At 47.4% G+C, this 19,829-nt stretch overlaps 1 protein-coding gene across 1 annotated transcript in view; it reads right to left on the bottom strand.

Moving 5' to 3' along the window:
* Positions 1-19,829, bottom strand: part of snd1 (staphylococcal nuclease and tudor domain containing 1) — a 158,418-nt gene that overhangs the window by 16,415 nt on the left and 122,174 nt on the right. Inside the window, exons 18-19 of the mRNA XM_076030099.1 lie at positions 14,411-14,552; positions 801-924 (exon numbers count right to left, since the gene is read on the bottom strand). Of these exons, the coding sequence (XP_075886214.1) occupies positions 801-924; positions 14,411-14,552 (266 nt within the window). The remainder of the gene's footprint in view (positions 1-800; positions 925-14,410; positions 14,553-19,829) is intronic.

Consider the following 19,829-nt stretch of genomic DNA (forward strand, 5'->3'; position numbering starts at 1 on the left):
TTCCGACCCTTTGATTTTTTTTTTAGGATCTTACTGGTAATTTTATTTTCCTTTTCAACGTACTGATTTAATTTCTGTATGGTTATTACGCATGTTTTTTTTTTCGTTAGCAACAGCTGGTGACCTTCAGCTCCTTATTTGTTTGTTCACTGTTCTTGTGAATGGTTTGACTCGCTCATAATTGAAGTTCTATCAAAGTTTTCTATAACTGAGTATCCAATATGTCTAACTGCTCCATACTTGAGGAGGAAGTGCAGGATACCAAGACTTCAAGAAAAAAATGGAAGGACTATTATCTCTATTACCTTTAATTCTGCTCAACTGTGCAAGTGGCCTGTCTGTTCCATATAAAGATCCTATTTCCAAAAGGAGAAAAAAAGATAAAAAAAGATCCATAGATCATAGATCAAGGCTCTCGGATAGCCGCCATCTTGCACCGCCATATTTCTAAGGAAGCCTGGTGTGGACAATCCAGATGCCTGATAGGGGTAACTGCTTGCCTCCTAAAATAAACCCATGAAGAAGACGGTGGACGAGGTATCCAGGCTTGTGCTCGGAGGCCACTGTAGGTCACTGGCAAGCTCAGGACAGCGAGAGTATGGAGTCCCAAAGGAGACATAACTGAATGAGTGCTGCAATCTAAAATGTGACCCCTTGATTTTGCTGATTCTTCTTAAAAATCTCCAAATATTACACACACTGAACCTTTAACCGACTCTTGTCACTGGTGAATAAATCTCACCTGGTGTACAGATGTTGAAAAAGGACTTTTTGAATCGTTCTAAGGATCTCTTACGTACCATTCACCGTCGGCGAACTTGGCTATGCAGTAGTCGCCGCGGCGTGCAGAATAGGCGCCTTCCACCGGCGGCTGGGCGGCGATCTCGGCCCTCATGGTCTCCATCAGGCTCTCCAGCTGGGCTCCTGAAGACGAGAGGAGAAAAAAATTGAACGTACAGCTCATGGACGACTGACAGGCTTCAGTTTCATTGCGTTACATCATTTAGATCCCAACACCTTTGCTGCAAACAACAGAGTTCTTGGTTCTCTACGGGGGAAATAATTTCAGCATTTTCATGCATTGAGGAATGCCTGTAATATAATATGGTTTTATTTTTGGAGCAGCACTTCAGCAAAGTTTCTCAAGTCACAACCATAGAACCACAGGGAAGGAAGCAGAACTGCCTTTGTTCAGTAGCGTTGTTTTTGTGTTGCTTGTGTAGCTCAACCTCCAAGTTTGCAGGCCAGCATTGCTTCAGAAGTAACAGTAAAACTTGATGATCAAAGCTCATGAATTCATTAAGAAGGAGCAGCGCCACCATCAGGCCACCGTAGAACCAGCCGCTAGGCCTGAAGCAAATCTCGTACGCCGGCTGGGGCCTTTCAATTCAATCGAGACGTACGGGATGATTAAGATGCCTGACCGGAGGACAACAAAATGTATGAATTCACAACATTTTTGACTTTTTTATTTTGTGTATATGGTGTCTGCCAATAAATTTCAGCGCAGCTTCACACGCGCTGCGCCGTGCAATCAGGCAGCCTGGAGGCGACGCAGCCGCGACTCCAAATAAGACAGAAAAAAATACCGCCAAAAAAATCAACCGACCGCCGACATCCACCGTTATTTCTGCAGGTTGGTGGGAAACGAGTAAACATAAATAATGAGGCCGTTTTTCAGGGGGTGGAGGGGTGGTAGTGGAGGGTTATCTGCGGCGAGACAGCCGGGCAGCTGCCCACCAGCGGCTTCATTAGCATGATGTCAAAGTAGAATGGCCGGGTATGGGGGGAGGAGGGTGTGGAGGTTGGAGGTTGGAGGGGGGGGGGTGGACAGGGAAGAAGAAGAAGAAGAAGAAGGAGGAGAAGAAAAAGAAGCTGGTGGGATTGAAGGAGAGGTGAGAGGCGGGTGAGTCAAGGAAAAGGGGCGTCCAGGCACCTCCGCTGGCCACCCGCTGCTGCGCCAACTGCTGATGAATGCAGAGAGGGGAACAGGAGAGTGCACACACACACACACAGCAAACAAATTCATCCTCAGCGTTTTGTGGAGAAAGCATCTTTTGGAAAACATGTCAGATGAATTGCTTCCCAAGCTCCTTGCCCCACACACACACACACACACACACACACACACACACACACACACACACACACACACACACACACACACACACACACACACACACACACACACACACACACACACCAAGGCCGATGTGGTTACATCATTACTACTGCTACTACAGCGCCTCGGCTGGGCCCCAGCCGTCACAGGCAGCCTCCTCCGTGATTTATTAATCTAATTAAAAAAAGTTAGTGAGCACTTCCCCAACCGGCCTTCCAGGGGCGTGCGTGCGCAAAATAAACGGGTGTGTATTTGGTACACGTTCATGCATCTGCGGCTCCCAGAACCAATCCAGGTCCGGGGAGGAAACTAGGAAAAAAAAAACAAAGAAAAAAAAATGTGGCTCAGGGCTCTAAGAAGTGCAGACGAACGTCCGTGTTCAGACGCGGAGAAGCCGTAATGGACGGAGCGCTTTCGGCCAATTGGCATGCTTAATTCATGCTAATGGCGCCGCAGGGAGGTTTGGGGGGAGGGGGACAGTCGGTGGCACGCGACGTGGAGAGAGGATGAGGGCGGGGGGCGATGACGATGAGTCGATGCGACCGGCCAAAGTTGCTCATGGTCGGCGGCTGTGATGTGAACCAGTTTGGGGACCTCGGAGGGTCGCGGCTCCCCACCTCCTCCAGCCAGTGAATAAGGCCGAGTCATCGCTGTGGTGCTCACACACACACACACACACACACACACACACACACACACACACACACACACACACACACACACACACACACACACGTATATATTGTCTCTCCAAATGGCCTTTAACATTTGAAATGACGACAAAAAACAGTCGCTTCCAACCGGAACGCTGCATTTTAAAGGCGATTGGGCGACGTGTCCTTGAGCCGAGCGGCTGAAAACATCCTTGAACGCTCCAATTGAGAATTTCCATCTTCACGCACTACAGGAAACCTCCAACTTTGGCCACAGGAAGCAAGTTTGCGGCGCCCGGCGATGTTTATTTTCTTTTTTCTTTTGTTGTCCGTTGCTTGCGTTATTTATTTATTTGTATACACTACCAGTCAAAAAACGTGGATACACTCTATGAATTTAATGTATTTTCTTTCATTCTCATGACTATTGACATTGCAGTTTCTCACTGAAGGCATCAAAACTACGTATGAACACACATGGAGTTATGTGGGGCTCCTGGGCGGTGGGTGGAGGTGACGCAGTCAAAGGTCCCCGACGACGAGTGCGGCGTTCTGGATCAGCGGTCTTAACAAGATGATCCATGATCCGTCGCAACCCCTCGGATTCCCGCCCAGTCGGGTCCGGTCACACATTAAAGATAAGTCCACGCCCATCCAGTGAGTGACGCAGACCCCCCGGTTGCGTTGCTTGTTTGGTCCGCCAAGGAACGGCTGAATACCATTCAGAACGTCCAGTTTGGTGAGAAGGAAGCCAAACATGGAGCCCTTCACCCTCTGAGATGCTTCACCCTCTTCATTGGATGATTTGTGCTAAACTGGTAGCAGCGGCTGCCTGATTTAGCAGCCAACACTCATGTAATCAACCTTAGCGTGAGATCTTTGGAGCTTTGGACTCGCAAAAACCAATCAGCAGCTCATTATTGACGTGAAGGTGGAAGCCAAGGTGGAGGCTCCAGAACCTCGCAGGGGATGGACGAGAGGCGGGTGAAGGAGATGAAACCAGCTCAAGGGATGTGTGATGGGAGGGAGGAGGGGATGGGGAGGACAAAGAAAAGGGGGGGAATCCAAAATCAAGGCGTCGGTTGTGTGAAATCTTTCACAAAGTGCTGCAATTTCTGAACGGATGTCAAGAAAGAGGGAGCAGAGCGGGCCACATCCAGCAGTCCAGTGGCAGAATCGCATTTGCTTTTGGCATAAAGACAACTAAATATGTGGCTGCAGTGGGTGGCGGTGGCGTGGGGAGGAGGGGGTTTAAGCCATGTGGAGCGTGAGGGAGCCAGAGCGATGATCCAAAAAGGAGCTGAAGAAAAAAACAACAAATAAACCAGCGCCGGCCAATTTCTCCTCCGTCTTCATCTCTTTATTCCTTTTCTTTTTTCTCTCACCCCCCCCCCCCCCCCCTTTCTTTTTGTTTCGTAATTTGTTTATACGCCATTACGGCCACAGCCATTTGTAAATCATATATAATTACATTGTGAAAATGCCCGGCGCGGCGGCGGTAGCAGGGAAGTGATTAGACTTTAGGTGGGAGACGACGACGGCGGAGGAGGAGACAAACAGACTCACCGACAACAGATTCACTGGTTGTTTATGGTCACATTTTCATTATGTTGTTGCGGAGCAGACAGCGGCCGTGTGGGGGGTGGGGGTGGGGTGGATCGTCAGAGTTTCTTTTTTCATCGCAAAGAAATGAAGCGTAATGAAGCGTTTACAGCAGTCGTTAAAACCGCAGAGGGGGGAAGACGTTTTCGTTCGTGAAAACCAGCGCAGTTCACATTGGGAGATGGGAGTTGGCAGTTGGGAGGTGGGAGGTAGGAGGGTCAGGTGCTTCCAATGAGACTAAGGGTGGCAGGGGGAACCAGCTAGGCTTTGGTGAGGGTCCTGAAACAAGAGCCAGATGCCGATGTCAAACAACTCCGACCATCACTGGCTGCGTTGACCCTTAGAATTGCACAAAACCTAAATATCGCAATAAAAAACTGATCATGGAAACACCTCAACTTCCAAAAACCTCTCAAATAGTTCTAAAAGATTTTGATGCTCTCATGACGTGGTTTTTCACACGTGTCGATATAGAGGTATATCGCAAAAGTGTCACGGAAACCCTTTTTTCGCATTTACACGTCAGCGGATGTGACGTATGGGGTCACGTGACCAGTTTGCTTCAAGTGAAAATGGTGCATTATGTTTGGACGGAAGAGGAGACGGGTCAAAGTAATCAAAGAGAAAAATATAAGAACCATTCTTGACAGCAAACAAACAAAAGCAAACGTAATTCTCCTGTAATTCAAACATAACTACGGTTTCTGTGCTTCACACCATTCAATGGAAACACTTGCAAATCGCAATTGTACTTTGTCTAAAATTTTAGAAACATCGCTTTTACTTTGCGAAAAACTGTCGTTAGCTGGTAGCGAGGCCCCAGAGCTGCAGCATCAACACGCTGAAGCAGTGTTTCTCAACTACTGTACTGTGAGAGAATGTCAGGTGTGCCGTGAAAAATTTGCCAATTTTACTTAATTGGTTGAAAAATAATAACATTCCATTGTGGAGTGACTGTGCAGGAGTGTGAGCCTGTTTGCCTCCATCAATTCCTCCCAGAGTGTGTGTAAACAGGCCCAGGCTTCACACTGAGCGAGTATAAATTCATTAAGAGACAATATTGTCACTATTAAGCATTTTATAATTTCAAATTTTTGCTTTGTGGCGTGCCATGAGACTTTTTCAGTGTAAAAAATGTGCCGTGGTTCACAAAAGGTTGAAAAACGCCACGCTACAGAGGCCTTCAAACACCAGAGATGTGGAACAAATAATAGAAAAGTGAAAAGTTTGGATTTGAAAACAAAACGTGCAGACGGGTTTTCACAGAAGACTTAGGAACGTAAAAAAAAAATTCCCACATCTGATCCCCAGTTCAGGAAAAACTCCCTCATTTGGGAGCGAGGAAGCTTTTCACCCCTGCGACCGCAGAGAGCCGCAGAAGTTGTTGTTACTGCTGCTTGGCATATATACTGTAGTCTATGCCGATCTATATATAACATTTCGGGATATATTTCAGGCTTTTCAGCGAGGACAGTTTCACTCAGAAGCAAGAAACTGCACCTGGTTTTGGCTGGCGGTGTTTGCGTCTGTCAAACTGCGTGCGGACACGAGCGCAAACTCTTTCTGGATCTGCCGCTGTTTGAACGAGGCATATTTGCATAGAAGGGAGTGTCCTTTTGCGCGTAATGACTCATTTAAATACATTCAAATAAGTCTGGTGCAACCCTGCCACTACTTGCGCCTCGGCGTATTTTCCGCCGATTTTCACGTTTGCGTCCCCTCTGTGGATCGGAATCACCGTTTTTGGCGCTGTTTACACGGATTTTCTGGTGCAAAAGCCGGGCAATGGCTTTGTGGATCTGGCCCTCAGAACTGCTGTAATTCTCTCACACACACACACACACACACACACACACACACACACACACACACACACACACACACACACACACACACACACACACACACACACACACACACACACACACACACCCCTCCCTATGGCAGTGCCATAAAGAAGCGCCATTACCTGAGGATATTTACACATTTTTGGCAGACGCGGCAAGCGAGGGAGGGAGGGAGAGAGGAAGGGAGGACTCAGACAAAAGCCACTTTTACTTCCTCCGCTCCTGAGTGATGTTTAAACAGCGTCGGCATCTGCCAAGGGAGGACACGGGAGAAGGAAAAAAAACATGCGACAAAAACAACAACAACGAAACAAAACCCTAAACAAATGACGTCCCCAGCGGAGAGTGCTGCAGATTATTACATCTCATGCAATACCTGGCCTACACCTTTTTTGTGTGTTTTTAGACAGCAAATTACGGTTCCTGTAATTGGAAAAGCCATCACTGACAAAAAACAAAGCCTAAACAGAGGTGGCATCTGTGTCCCTCCATTTTTCTTCTCTTTATCTCTTTTCATCCATCCAAGTGCCATTTTCACTTGACCAGTTCAAGTGAAAATGGCGCGTTGTGTTTGGATGGAGGACGAGACGGAATATTTTTTTTACAAGTGATCAGCGAGAACAATATAACAATATAACAACCATCCTTGACAGCAAACATCATGGAAATGCAGATTAATGGCAAAATGTTTTGTTCCTCCATCCTCCTCAAAGTGGGATCTCGCAGGACGAGAAGATTACGGCTTACGCGCTTCACACCATTCAATGGAAACGCCTGCCAATCGCAATTTTACTGTCGAAATTTTAGAAATATCGCTTTTATTTTGCAAAAAACTGTAATGAAAACGCAGTTATTGACACTTGCTCAAAAAAAAAAAAAAAAAAAGACGGCGGTCGCTCGGGACGCTTTCACATTAGCGCCAACGTCTCCCACCAGGGTGGCAAAAAGAAGGGGGGCGAAAACTGAGAAGCTGCTCACGCCTCCCGCTCCTCCGGCCGGGGGAGGCGACCTCCAGCCGTCTCGGTTTATAATGAGGGCCTCCGGTGGAAGGCTGAGGCTTCTGACCCCGAAATATTATGTGGTGAAATAAAGAAAACACACAGAACTCTGGCGTCTGGTGAAACTCTTGCTCGAATTTCCCATTTGGTTTCTTTGTAAAGTTTGAGTTCCGGCAGAGCAGAGAAACTAAAAGAAAGACAAAGACAAGTTAAAGGAGGATTCAGCGGGTTTTCTTTCCGTCTCCCTTTTAGCGTGTTAACACTAAAACAATAGGCTCTTATTAGTATTATTATTGCAATAACGCCCCAGCTATTATTATTTAGGCTGAATTCAAAATTACAGCTGATAACGGTGCTGCTTTATGATAACGGGGTCCCGGCGGCAGGGAGACTATAGACCATCAGCGCCATTCTCCCTTAATTACGCCGCAGCTATTAAAACTATTCTACGTAAATCATTAATGCAATTGTCACATCAGGGGCTTCTTTATCCGATCTCTTTTGTCCCTCTCTCTCTGCCCCCCCCCTCTCTTGCCTGCGGCAAACTGTTTTTTTTTTTTTGTTTCCATTTCACAATTTGTTCCTTTCACTTCATTGTTCTAATTGGACAATGAACTGACATGATTAACCAAAAGAGAGAAAAAAAATGACACTCTCGCAGAGTTCTAAATAAAGTATGTTCAGAGAGCAGTGATGTGAGAGTTAATTATCTCCTCCCCTGACTCGCTCTGGCTCCGTGCCTGCGGTGCCACACACTCCTATTCTTTTTTTTTTCTCCTCTGTTCCACCCAAATGAAAAACAAACAGTATTTAGAAGAGAAGAGCCGCGACCATAAATTTGCCCGCACTTTACAAACTGAACCCCATTGTATGAAGTCGTCGGCGCTCGGCTGAACCTGACATGACACCCAATTAGCCGCCCATTCACCCTGATCAATGTGAGACCCCCTTATTAAAAATCAGCCTCGGTGAAACTGGGTGCGCGCCACTGAAAAGCACAGCTGAGGAACAATACGAAAGATTCGTTCTTCTAGTAGAGACGCCGCTTTTTTTATTTTCAAGTGGCTAAATGACACTTTACGAGAAAAGGAGGCAGAATCTCAGCGCTGCCGGCCCCCCACCCGCCGACCTGCCTGCCTGCCTGCCTGCCTGCCACTGCGCCCGGCATCATTAGGTGACGAACAGCTGCTGTGCGTAAGAGGTGGAAGTGTGAATAATGCGGCCGGAGTGGCACCTGGTGGGTTTTTTTGAGCGGCTCCACTCATTACGAGTCTGTTTCCCGCTGCCAGGGAACGAACCTGAGACTGGGTGTCCTGCCAAGCAGTGCAGCTGAGGCAGAGAGAGCGTGGTGGCGAGGTGGGCAGGTGGGAGGGGCCATGGCCGAGCACTCCCACCCTCTGTCTGGCCTCTCTTTGGCTTGATTTATGAATTTTATATGAGTAAAAGCTGAACATGCTGCCCAGGAATACATTCATAAAAGTGTAAACTCGCAGTACAATTAAAGTAATTTGGGTTTCCTACCCTTAGAAGGGTTCTCATACATATTAGAATATACATAGAGCAATAAGGGTCTTGCTCAGGCCAGGGGACCATATACGGCCCGTTATATTTTTTAATCCGGCCCGCCGAACTTGGAAGAAATGAAATTAGTAGAAAGTAAGTCATAAAATAATTGTATTTCATCCATTTTTTCAGTGTGGTTTTTCAAGAGTCATTTCAGAGCTTAACACTGTGGGGCTTCGAAGACATGTTGGTGGGTCACCAAAACACTACATCCATTGCTCCTGCTCCGGCCCCCTCTGTCATATTTTAGTACCCATTGTAGCCCCACCAGTCAAAGTTTGCCCACCCCTGGTCCTGCTCGTAGTTAGCTGCCATCTCGTGCCTCCTGGCAGGGCCCTAAATACGAAATGTGCCGTCAGGTGGGCTTCCTTGAAACATCTACAGACTGGACATTTGACGTCTCAGCCTCAGCTGCTCCTTGAGAATGTCAGAATAAAGCTTTGTACTTCTTCCTACTCTATTTAGGCATATGTAAGTTTCTGGGTATTTGTTTTCTTTGAGTATTAGACTCATATTTTTTTCTTATTATATTTATGGGTTTGTTGTGTTTGTAAGTGATTTAGTACTTGTGCTTTTTATGCTCAAATAAAGAATTCAATTCCAATTCAAAATATGCCCCCTCCTCCCCTGACCAGCCAGGTGGGACAGAGTTATGAAGACTTGGGAGAAGAGGCTTTATTCAGCGTTTTTCATTTTTCCTTCTTCTCCACCTTTCTGCAGTTTTGCGGCTAAACAACAGCGGCAGCACTTTACGGCGCTCTGCCTCCCTTCCCTCCCGCACGTCCCCCGCGTGTGCCTGGAGTGGCCTTTGCCTTTTTTATGTCCAAGGTCACGCAGATCTGTGCAGGTTCCCCATCTGACAGTAATTACACGTGGCCTCCGGAGAGAGAACAACAGACACGAGGAGAAATAAAGAGACGAGGTGGTGGCGGCACAGGGTTGCGACGGCAGTGTGTTTCTGTGCCTGCCTGCATGTTTGTGTGTGCGTGTGTGTGTGTGTGTGTGTGGGCATGCACAAAAAAGTGCCACAATGAAAGATAAACACACTCCGCGTAAAGATAAAGGTGTTTTACATAATATAAAAATAAACCGGAGGATTAGAGGCCAACATCCCTCGAGCTCCTTGGTGGAAAATAGAATAAAAAAATCATTCCAAACATTAAGTTTAATCTCTTTCTGAAAATTCTCTGAGCCATCAGGAGGCGTGTGGGGGGTGGGGGCTGTAAAAATTTCTCTTTCCCTATATTGCAATAATTACAAATGACTTCATCAAGCATAAGTTACTCTCATTAAGACATTCTGTGTAGATTTCTTTCCCCCCCTGTCCTGCCGTATAAATTACCTGGACCGTTTTTCTCCTTACAAGTCGGATCAATTAGGAGAATCTCATCTCACCGAGGGAACAGATGAAATGGCTGCGCACTCAAGTGCAGACAGAAAAAGGAAAAAAAAGAAAAGAAAATTACTCCTGCTCTTTCTCTGTTGAGTCTATAAATAGACTCACCGCCTATTAATTAGTTTTAAAAGTGCAATTTAGGGAGGGGAAAAAAAATCATCCAGGTAAATGAGGTCGCAGCTATTGTGACACTGATGTTAAAGGAGGCTGCACGGCGGTAGAAGCTTCTGTCGGCAACTCTGCAAACGCGAGCCACGTTTGAGGAAATAATATTGCGGGGTCGGAAATAGGCGGGACCTGAAAAGCGATTGGACGCCCGTCAACCGCAACCGAGTCGACCTGAACTCCTTCGTCCCCGCCTCCATCAGGTGGAAGGTGATGGTGGTGATGGTGATTTTAGTGTTTCTGTAGCATTTGTCACTTTGTATTGGCACTTAATGATGGCACTTTCTGAGATGCTAACTACTGTACTTGGTCTGCACTTTATGTTATTTCTTTAATTATTAATATTATTATTATTTTTTTTATTTAAGTATATTTCTCTTATGTGTATAGTGTCTTTGTGCCTACTCATAGTGTTCTTACCTATCGAATGAAATAGGTGTGCTCACGCTGTGTTGTCAATGCATTGTGTTGTGTGTTTGGTCTCTACTGTTTGTATGTTGCACACTTCTAACCAACTCTTCTAACTCTTGGGGCATTAATAAAGTACTTGACTTGACCAATTACCAACGGCAGCAGCAGAGTGAAGGGGGAAACTTTTTTCCCGCTCCTCTTTTAAAGTGAAAAAAGAAGTTGCGACAGAACTAGCGTCCGTGCTAATCTCTGTAGTCGCAGCCATTGTTCGCGCCCGCCTGGCGGTGCCCTTTTCTTCTTCTTCTTCCTGGGATTTTTGTCTTCGCTGGCTTCGTCTGGCCTTGTTCACCAGTGATAAAACACAGCCGGAGAACAAAATGGGGAGTCGGCTGTGATTCAGACACTCAGACAGTTTAAGGCGCCTTTTCGAAGCCGAGCGTCCACTTGAAGTCTCTGGAATATCAGCTGCAGTCAGCGCACCTGGCACATGCGACTGTTGCGGCGCTCGTCTTGCGCGTTTCGTCAGCCTTTCCGTCTCTGTCAAGCGGAGAGATCGACAGACGTGTAAAATCCGGGATGTGTTAAAATGCGGCTGGTTTTGGAGAAAACGAGGGGTTCTCGTCCGACTCTGCTGTTTACACCGAGCGTCGTGTTAGGGGCCCCGTTCATCTTAAGTATGTGTGCGCACGAGAATGCTGTCGTCGCTCCGGAAGAAAAAAAAAAGACAGGGCGAGCGAAGGGGGAGACGAGGAGAGAGAGAGAGAGGGGGAGAGAGATGGGTGGAGGCTGCAACACGTAATGACACTGCAAAGCGCTCGGCTTGTATGATTTTACAGGCCATAACACTTTGATGTGCTCTTCAAGGAGCCGGCATGACTTAATGTTGCTTTGAGGGAACGTCAGCGAAAATGAAAGAGACTCAGGGAGGGATGAGGGGGGAGGAGGCGTAAGGTGGGAGGGGAGGAAACGGAGGAGGGGGAGGGGCAGTCAGGGTGTATCTCCCCTGCTGAGAGCAATGTTTAAAAAAAAAAAAGGAAAAAAAGTTGCATGTAAGCCTTTTGGGTTCAAGAACACAACCCAATCAAAGGAAGGAAATAAATAAATAAGGAGGCCGCAGTATTGCTGGATCATCTAAAAATCAGGCTTTAATACGGCAGGAGATTAAATAAGTCATAGCGCTCCTGTCGAAATACACACAGAACAGCAGAAATGCTGTTTATATATATATATATATATATATATATATATATATATATATATTTTTTTTTTTTTTTACTTTTTTTTTACCCTGCTCTCTCCAAGCAAACCCGTACATATGCGGCTGGGAAAATATTGCCTCAGATATCCGGCTCCCTTATAGATTGAGGAAAAAAAAGAGTAGCATAAAAAAAAAAAAGAAAAAAAAAAAAATATTAAAAAAAAAAAAAAAATCAACCCGTCTTTGATTTCCTCTTTGAAACGCTGCGTGGTTCCCAACAGCAGCGCACACAACACAGAAACTTCGCTTCCTCTGCCGACGCCGAGCGTGAACTCGGGGGGCGGGGGGGGCTACACGTGCGTGTTGTGTAGCGTTTCACGTGATTTCGATCAGCGCTGATAATAATACATTATAGTAATACTAAATACAGATAGATAAAAAAGAAAAAGAAAACGCAACCCCGGTATCGCCATGGCTGCTGACTGGCGGGGCAGAAAGCAGGCACGGGAGACGCAAAGGCTTTAGATTTAAATCTACAGCTCAAGGCGAGATGAGGAGCAGATTGTCTGCGCACGAGTCTAAACACCCCAAGATCTCCAGGAAGAACGGCGGCGGGAGAAAAAGAAGGAGCAAAAAAAAAAAAAAGAAAAAAGATTCCTCCAAATAACAAGCAGGACCCTCCACCTTCCGCATTGCCGTGCGATGGGATTAGAACGATGCGACGCCTCAGATTGGCAGTAAATGAAGGCAAAATTAATTAATTACAGCAGAGAGGCAAATTAAGAGGTGGCCAAAGTCAATTTCATGGCCCCCTGAATGTCGACTGCCAGCGAGAGCAGATTGCGGGGCCGGGCGGAGGGGGCGGGGGACGACCACCGCACGCTGCACTCTTCCTGCGACGGGGGCCTGGCAGACGATGAAGGGACGGCCATTTGCATGCGCGGGCCCCTCAGATCTGCACCAGCTGGACGGCCAACGCGGGTTCTGAGGGAAGGAAGAGAAGGAAAAAAAAAAAAAAAAGCCGCTGCGTCGCCGTTCAAAGGCGAGTTTAGTCACTAAATCTGAGGTTTGTCACACACTGACGCTTCCCACCGAGGGTTCAAAGGAGGCCGCTGCCATCGCTCGGCAAGGGAGCCGCTGCTGGGTCCCAATGATCTCCCAATGATGATGGATTTCATCATTTTTCGCACCGGTCGTAGCCATCGGCTTCTGTTTCAACGACGGCTCCTCCGAGTGAAAAGTTATTCCGCACGGTTCAAAAACACAAAGACAGAGCAAAGAGAAGCGCCATCTGTCCACCGCCCTTTGCTTCCCTCGTATAGTTCAGAATGTTTGAGCGAAATGCGGAAGCAGAAGCTACAAGGACCCACAAAAGTCTCAGCTGCAGATTTCAAATGCGACACGTGGGGACCGTTTGCTCAGTTTCCCCATGTTGTCGACGGCTGCGGCTGGGTGGAACCGCCAGGTAGTGTTGTAGTCCTCCAGATTGGTCTTGGTCTCGACTTGGACTCAGATGCATTTTTACCTGGTCTTGTCTCGGTCTTGGACTGGGAAGAGTCGGGATTTGTGATCAAGACTGGTCAGGACTCACTAGCCAACTAGATACAGGTCATTTTTTCTGTTCTATTGTTATTTTTCTTTGACATATAAAGTCTCGATACTCTCTAGTCTTGGTCTCGCTTGATGTGACCTAGACTACAACACTACCGCCAGGGTCCAATGTCTTGCAGCCGCAATTGCACCCCTGTTGGCCATCACTGGAAGTGCAGCAAGGCAACAACTTTCTGCGCCGAGTGGGAGATTGAATGTGGACACACAAGCATCTTGATATTAATATCACAAAACATGGCCCGTTAGGTATACCATTAAGGAGATGGACTGGAAACAAACAAACACGCTTGCACTCAAACACACACACGGCTTGTCAAAGGGGAGGGAACAGCCGTGTCAGGAATACCAGGGATCGTTAGACTTCCCGTCCAGTGAACTTTTTTTTTTTTGTCGCCGTGGTTGTTGCTGTTGTTGTCGCCACCTGTCAGAGGTGGCAAGAGGGGACAGCGGCGTGATTTATTTCCCTCAGTCAGCGGGTAATAACAGAGTGGGACGTCCTTTCTCCTGCTGAGGCGGGAACGCGGCGGCTCTCCGGTGGGGGTCGGAGGGGACAAGGAGGTGAATGTCAGAGTGGTGGAGATAATTGACACTCGTAAAGTCAGTGTGGCGTTAACAAGGAGTTCAAAACAACACACTGCTGCTGCTGCAGTGGGTGGGAATCACGAGGCCATAAACAACCATTGTGCCATGAAAGTGTTCATTAAGATTTGGAGGTGCACCGATTAACCAGCCGGCTGATTTTTTCTTTTTTTCTTTTTAGGATTACGACGTTTCGCTTAACGGTGAATTGCGACTCAGTCCACCTGTTCCGACCTCAAAGAGTTGATATTTCGGTTCCACTCACCCGTCTCCACGTCCTGGGCGTAGATGTGCAGGCTGTCAGAGATCTCGGTGACGAACACCGCTCTGTAGTTGGCCACCCGCTCCTTCTCCTCGGACACGTGCACCACCTCCTCCACCGGCTTCTCCTCGTAATTGGCCCAGACCTGACAGGGACGACAAGAGGGCGAGAGAGCCATTAGTGACAGCTACAGGTGCCTGCACAGGACAAACATGGCACTTGGCATAATTTTGGACACGACCCGCGCAGGAAGAACTGAGAGTCGGGCCAACACAGGAGGGATTTCTGTACAATCTTTCCTGCTGCAGATAGTTTGAGGACACTTTCACATCCACACACACAGCACAAGGGACACGTCTCATTCGTGAATGGATTATTTTGAACTCAATCCTTGCGTTTTTCTGCGAAAAAGAGATGCTTGTTATTAAAACTCGTTTTCAGTAACCAACGACATTACCTGGCAAAATTAAAAGACAGGGGAAAAAATAGAGAGAAAAGTTAATATGTCTACCTACTGACGACACGAAGGCAAAAAAACTAACTTTTCCTTAGTGAACTAGATACCACATTTACAAAAAAAATAATCATAATGAAAGAGGATAAAAACACAGCAGCAGAAAGGCTGTTTGAAGCTCGACCTCTAAGAGGAATATAAACACAGGAAGAACTTTCACCGCTCCCCTGTTCAGCCAAATTACTGTTGACGAAAAAATATGCAAGCATGACAGGAAACTTCCTCGGTCCGTGTGTGTGTGTGTGTGTGCAGGTTACATCCCTTCCCTTCCTCATCAAGGTTAGCTCTCTTTGGGCACACCAGGAGAAACGGAGGACAGGAGGCTCATTAAGGAGAAGAGCTCTGCCTTGGGCCACGCATCTCGCTGCATGGATCTGGTGTGCGTGTGTGTGTAAGAGAGAAAGAGAGCGTGTGTGTGTGTGTTGGTTTACACAAGTAAGGAGGGATGATGAAACAAAAACGACAGAGTGGGTGGTTGTCAGGAATGAATAAATCTCGGCGGCGAGATGGTCGGGATGAAAGTGACCTGATCAAGTTCCTGCGGGCAGAAAGTCTGAAGATGATTAGACGAGAGGTACGAGAGGTACAAGAGGACTCGGAGGGAGGGGGTGGCGGGTGGGGGGTGAGACGCAATTGGCCGAGAATGCACAAGTGTGAAAAGTGCGCCGGAACTTGAGAGTGGCCCCACTCATCGGGAACAGGAGCGGCGGCGGGGCTCGTTATCGGCGCTTCCTGCAGGCTGGTTGGTTGGGGAAAAAGGTTTTCGCTCTTCAGAACTTCCACAAAGGGAAGGAGGAGAGAAAAAGAGGCTGGCACGCTTTCAAACAGCGCGGCCTTATTAGCCAATTAGGTTCTGGCTAATTACTGAGCTGCATGCTACCGTGGCGCTAATAAGATTAGCTCATTTTTGGCGTTGCAATGAGTTTTTTTTCCTTCTTCTTCTTCTTCTTCTCCTCTCTTTTCCATCGCCGCCTGAACTCCTCTCGCTAATGTTGAGGCTCGGTTAATCACACCCGAGGCTGTCGTCTTAACCACGCCGGCTCTCCACCATGATCCTCTTACCTCCATGATGTGATGATGCAAATTGGGACGTGATTTTTATTTTTTTTTTTTGGGGAGGGGTGAAATGCGCGCTTCTGCATGCGTGTGCGGCACAGGGGAACGGCTGCGCGAGAAGCTGGGGCGGTGAACGGGGAAAAACCAGCAGACAAAATATATTTTTAAGCATTTACCTGAAAAACAAACAAGCCAGGGAAGGGAAAGGAGAGCCGGAGTCCGTCCGCTTAGCGGCTTACAAAAGACGGGGTCATGCTACCCAATTAGATTCACTTATTCAGCTAGTGGAAAAAACGCGTCGACAATGAAAACACACAATAAATAGGTGTTGCAGGGAAAAGTTGAGAGAGTGAGAGAGGAAGGAAGGAAAGCAGGTTAAAAAAAAAAAAAATCCTGGGGATTGAGGGCGAGGGAGGTTAATGAGGACCGAAAATGCAGCCGCGCTTCGTGGTGAGCAAGATCAACCCGGATGTTCTGATAAATACCCCCCCCCCCCCCCCCCACACACACACACACACACCATATCAGCGCCGAAAACAAACAAGCGTGTGCAATTTTTTGTGTTTTTTTGCCACTCCTACACGTGTGTGTACCGCGTGCTGATGCACACACAGGAAGGGCGGATGAAAAACGCGCTAATAAACATGCTTCCCACATTACAACGGAGCTGCCATTGGCTTGGCTTTTAATTAAACCCGCAGCACCAATTAGGGATTACAAAGATTAGAGTGTCACCATTCATTAGCCTGGTGGGTATCACTGCGCCACCTTCGGCTCGTCTGCAAGTGGGTGGGCTTACGGTGAGGCTCGGGGGGCTGGGGAGTGGGGAGGGAGAGGCATCCTCTTCACCTGAGCAGCTGCGTCGAGTGCGATGTGTCAATGACAAGAGTGAGCGGCGAATCCAGAGATGAATCGCGAGAGATGAGTTTGGCCGCTAGTTCACATTTTAAAACTGTATTTTGTGCGCGTATTGAATAACATCTGAACTCCTGGGAGCTGCGTTGCCGATGGTTTAGTACACTGACGTAGCTAAAGCCTATATATAAGCTAAATACATAAATATGTACATGTATAGCTCATATAACGATTTGATTGATCTACTTTGTCACTTTGGGGACAGGACGACTCTAAAGCTCTGACCACTTTGATTTCCCAAGCATCCACAAACAGCACCTCTTAAAGAGGGGGCTCCAATGCAAAGACATGCGCACGCACGTGAGCGTGTCCACGCCGACGTGCACGCCCGCCGCACCCGGGGGGCTGATGACCTTCAGTGAGCAGCCAACCATCCTGTTTGTTCCACTTGAATGCAGGTATGTGACTGCTGCTTCTGTTCCGCAACTGCAGTCGGAGGCTTCGGCCACCGGGGCTGCCACAGACAATGAGTGAGGGGGAGGGGAAGGGAGGGACGGTAGGACGGGTGTGTGTGTGGGAGGAGCGAGGGTGAGTTAGAGGAGAGAGAGGGGGGACAGAGACAGAATGATGGAAAAAGGAAGAAAGTGGCAGGCCATTAAGGAGGCCGGGGCTGAAAGGACAACAAGTCCTAATAATAACGGAGCGAGAGAGAGATGGCAAGTTAGGTCGACCTTCGCAACTCCTGAAAGTCCAAACCCACTACCAGCAATGTCACATGACTGAGGGGCTGAGCTGGTCCAATGACACAATCTCACCAAAAAAATACTGCTTTGCGCTATTTTGATGTAAAGCCCAGTTTTTGATGTTGCCATCATTCACTGTAGTGGTAAAGTAGCAGGTGGTGAGAAAGAACACACGCACGCACGTAAAGCATAAAGAAAGAACAGCTGTGTTTAGCGGCTGGTGACGGCGTGCCTGCTCACTATTGGAACATGACCAATCTGCCTGCATCTCACAAAGACACCTGACCGACTGCGATCAATCCACACTTGAAAGTATTCAAAATTCTCTTGCGTAGGTACTCAACGTGACTGTAGCTGTGAGGAGAAGAAAAAAAAAAAACCCCATGTGTGCCACGTTGTGAAGATCACGACGCCGCAGTGTGTGAAAACAGCTGACGGTGAAGTACGCTGCCTGTTTTTACCATCTGATCCGTCTTATACGAAGGCATCTCTGAACAAAAACACCTTTTCTGTTTTTTCTAACCCCCTTTTTTTTTAATATATAATGCCTTTTTCATTAAAAGCACAGTGTTTGAATCATGGATGGCGACTGGACGCGAAACACACCTCTGGCGTTCTCACTTAGGTTCCATTTCTGTGTGTATTTTATTATTTAACATGTTTTGCGGCGCTATACAAGTGCAGCGGGCATTAAAATCCAAGTCGATTTGCTTGAAGGAGACTAAGAAGCAAGAACGGCGCTAGAATCACCGATGCACACCTACAAGCGCAGGTGGATGAATACACAGACAGATGGATGAGTGAACACACGTGTAGTGCCAGGAGAGGGTGGGAGGAGGGTGAGGGGGCTGAGGTGGGTGAGGGCCGGAGTGAGCGCTGATGAAAGGTGGCAGTGTGTCAATGCTAGTGTGTGTGTGCGTGTGTGTGGTCTGCAGTTAGAAATTGAGACTGAGACACACTGCAGGCCGTTAAAAGTCAAGATAAAACTGAAGCAGAGCAGAACGGAGCCGTTTTTTTTTTTTTGTTTTTTTTTTTGTCCCAACAAAAGCTCCAACAAAATGAGTTTCAGTGGAGAACATGAAACCCTCACTGAACAACAACGACCTGCCGCTTTGAAACAGAAACCCTCATGAGCTCATTAACCCGGCTCTGAAATGCTAAAACTCACACCAGCAGCTGCTATGTTGCCGTCGGATTGAAACTGAGGCTCTCCGAACAGGCCAGGAATCACCCGGGGCGGGAAGTCTGCTCCTCTTCGGCGGAGCGAGCCAGGAGAAAAAAAACAAACAAAAAAAAAAACTTCTTCCCACGGAAACTTTAACGGTCTCAAGTTCGGCCGTTAATTGATTAGCCGACTGCTTGCGCGCCTGCCCCTCAGAACCGCGGGAATCAATAGGAGAATGTTATTCATAGAGTACACTTTGTAAATCAATTGAGTCACAATTATATTCCTAATGAATCCTCTGGGGGGAATTAATTTGATAGAGGAGAAGCTGCCGCTTTGTGTTCCGGACTCTCCGCGTCCATTTGGAGCCCCTCTGCCCCCAATGCCCTCTTTGCCGGCGGCTCAACATCAAAAAGCCGAGGAGGGGCTGCGTGCAAGAAAGGAAAAAAGGCGCGTTTACTTTGGAAGCGTTTTATCCGGCAGCGACGATGCCGAGTGGGTGAGCTTCAGTCAAACAACAAAAACAACAGTGACGATATCAAAGGCAAGCGGCCGGAAAAAGCCGGCAGCGGATGCATAATTTAATCAGCTCCTTTTTAACAGTAAATCCGATCCCTTCGCTATTGAAATGCTGTAGTCGGTTCACCCATAAGGAGTGCGGTATAAACTCTACAAACAACAACACCTCCACCCCACACTCGATATTGTGCACAAAAGACAGATTCCGGCCAGAGCGAGAAGGTAGGGCTGGGCGGCTCGCTCAAGATATCTGTAGGATCGATACCGAGGTGGGTATTTGTATTGGAATGATACTTTGCGTGATGGGATATCTACTTTTGTTGCAGCTTCTCTTCTCTCTTTGTCCTGTGTTTCACCATGTTCATAATCAACTAAGTTAAGGCAAAGTTAAAAGTTGAATTAATAATTGTGATATTTCAAGTAAAGAGTATTGGTATCTGTGATTCTAGCACTGTATTTACTTGTGATTGGATTGATACCAAAGTTCCAAGTATTACCCACCCCTACCAGGCGGCAGACAACGACCAACAACTGAGGGCCGGTCAGTCACATCAGGGCCAACGTTATTCA

The sequence above is a fragment of the Nelusetta ayraudi genome, unplaced genomic scaffold (genome assembly GCF_046127955.1).
Source record: "Nelusetta ayraudi isolate G7.1 ecotype Tasmania unplaced genomic scaffold, CSIRO-AGI_Nayr_v1 ptg000027l, whole genome shotgun sequence".
NCBI classification, from domain to species: Eukaryota; Metazoa; Chordata; class Actinopteri; order Tetraodontiformes; family Monacanthidae; genus Nelusetta; species Nelusetta ayraudi.